Genomic DNA, 778 nt, shown 5'->3' with positions numbered 1-778 from the left:
CACACACACACACACACACACACACACATATATATATATATATATATATATATATATATATATATATATATATTATACATATACATGCATACATACATATATATATATATCCGCAAGAAATATAATAATATATCTGGCAGGTATGCTTACATATGCATACACACAGACATTTGTATAAGTTTATACACGCATACTTATATGTGGAGATGTATATGAAGGTGTATCTATCCATTTAAACATGCATCAATGAACACAGAAGAAACACTCCGCTATATACGTAAGCACATTTGTAGATATGCCGAGGCATTACCTCCAGCCAGATACACAGCCCGGATTATACAGATTTTGTACACGAACAACAACAGTCGATTCATTACAACAGTTGACTTAGAACAACAACTGTCGATTCATAACAACAGTCGATCTAGAACAACAACAGTCGATTCATAACAACAGTTGACTTAGAACAACAACAGTCGAATCACAACAACAGTTGACTTAGAACAATAACAGTCGAATCATAACGACAGACGAATCATAACAACAACAGTCGAATCATAACGACAGACGAATCATAACAACAACAGTCGACTTATCTGTACAATGCACATCGACAACAATAGGCGGCCTACCTGGTCTATCCACAGTTTGCCGATGATGATATTGTTCACACAGGTAGTCACTTTGGTCCACGAGTACTTCTCGTTTGTCTTTTTGAATCGGATCCAAGAAACACCCGTGGGTATAATGGACAGGTATTTGCCTGTAGAATATATAT

General features: G+C 35.7%; 1 protein-coding gene across 1 annotated transcript in view; it reads right to left on the bottom strand.

Moving 5' to 3' along the window:
• Positions 1-778, bottom strand: part of SARC_04782 (hypothetical protein) — a gene marked incomplete at its 5' end in the record, with an annotated part of 8,688 nt that overhangs the window by 4,287 nt on the left and 3,623 nt on the right. Inside the window, one exon of the mRNA XM_014301362.1 lies at positions 633-763. Within this exon, the coding sequence (XP_014156837.1) occupies positions 633-763 (131 nt within the window). The remainder of the gene's footprint in view (positions 1-632; positions 764-778) is intronic.

This window comes from Sphaeroforma arctica, assembly GCF_001186125.1.
Source record: "Sphaeroforma arctica JP610 unplaced genomic scaffold supercont1.282, whole genome shotgun sequence".
Taxonomy (NCBI): domain Eukaryota; class Ichthyosporea; order Ichthyophonida; genus Sphaeroforma; species Sphaeroforma arctica.
The sequence above is the reverse complement of the archived record's forward strand: the minus strand, read 5'-3'. Positions and strand labels throughout refer to the sequence as shown.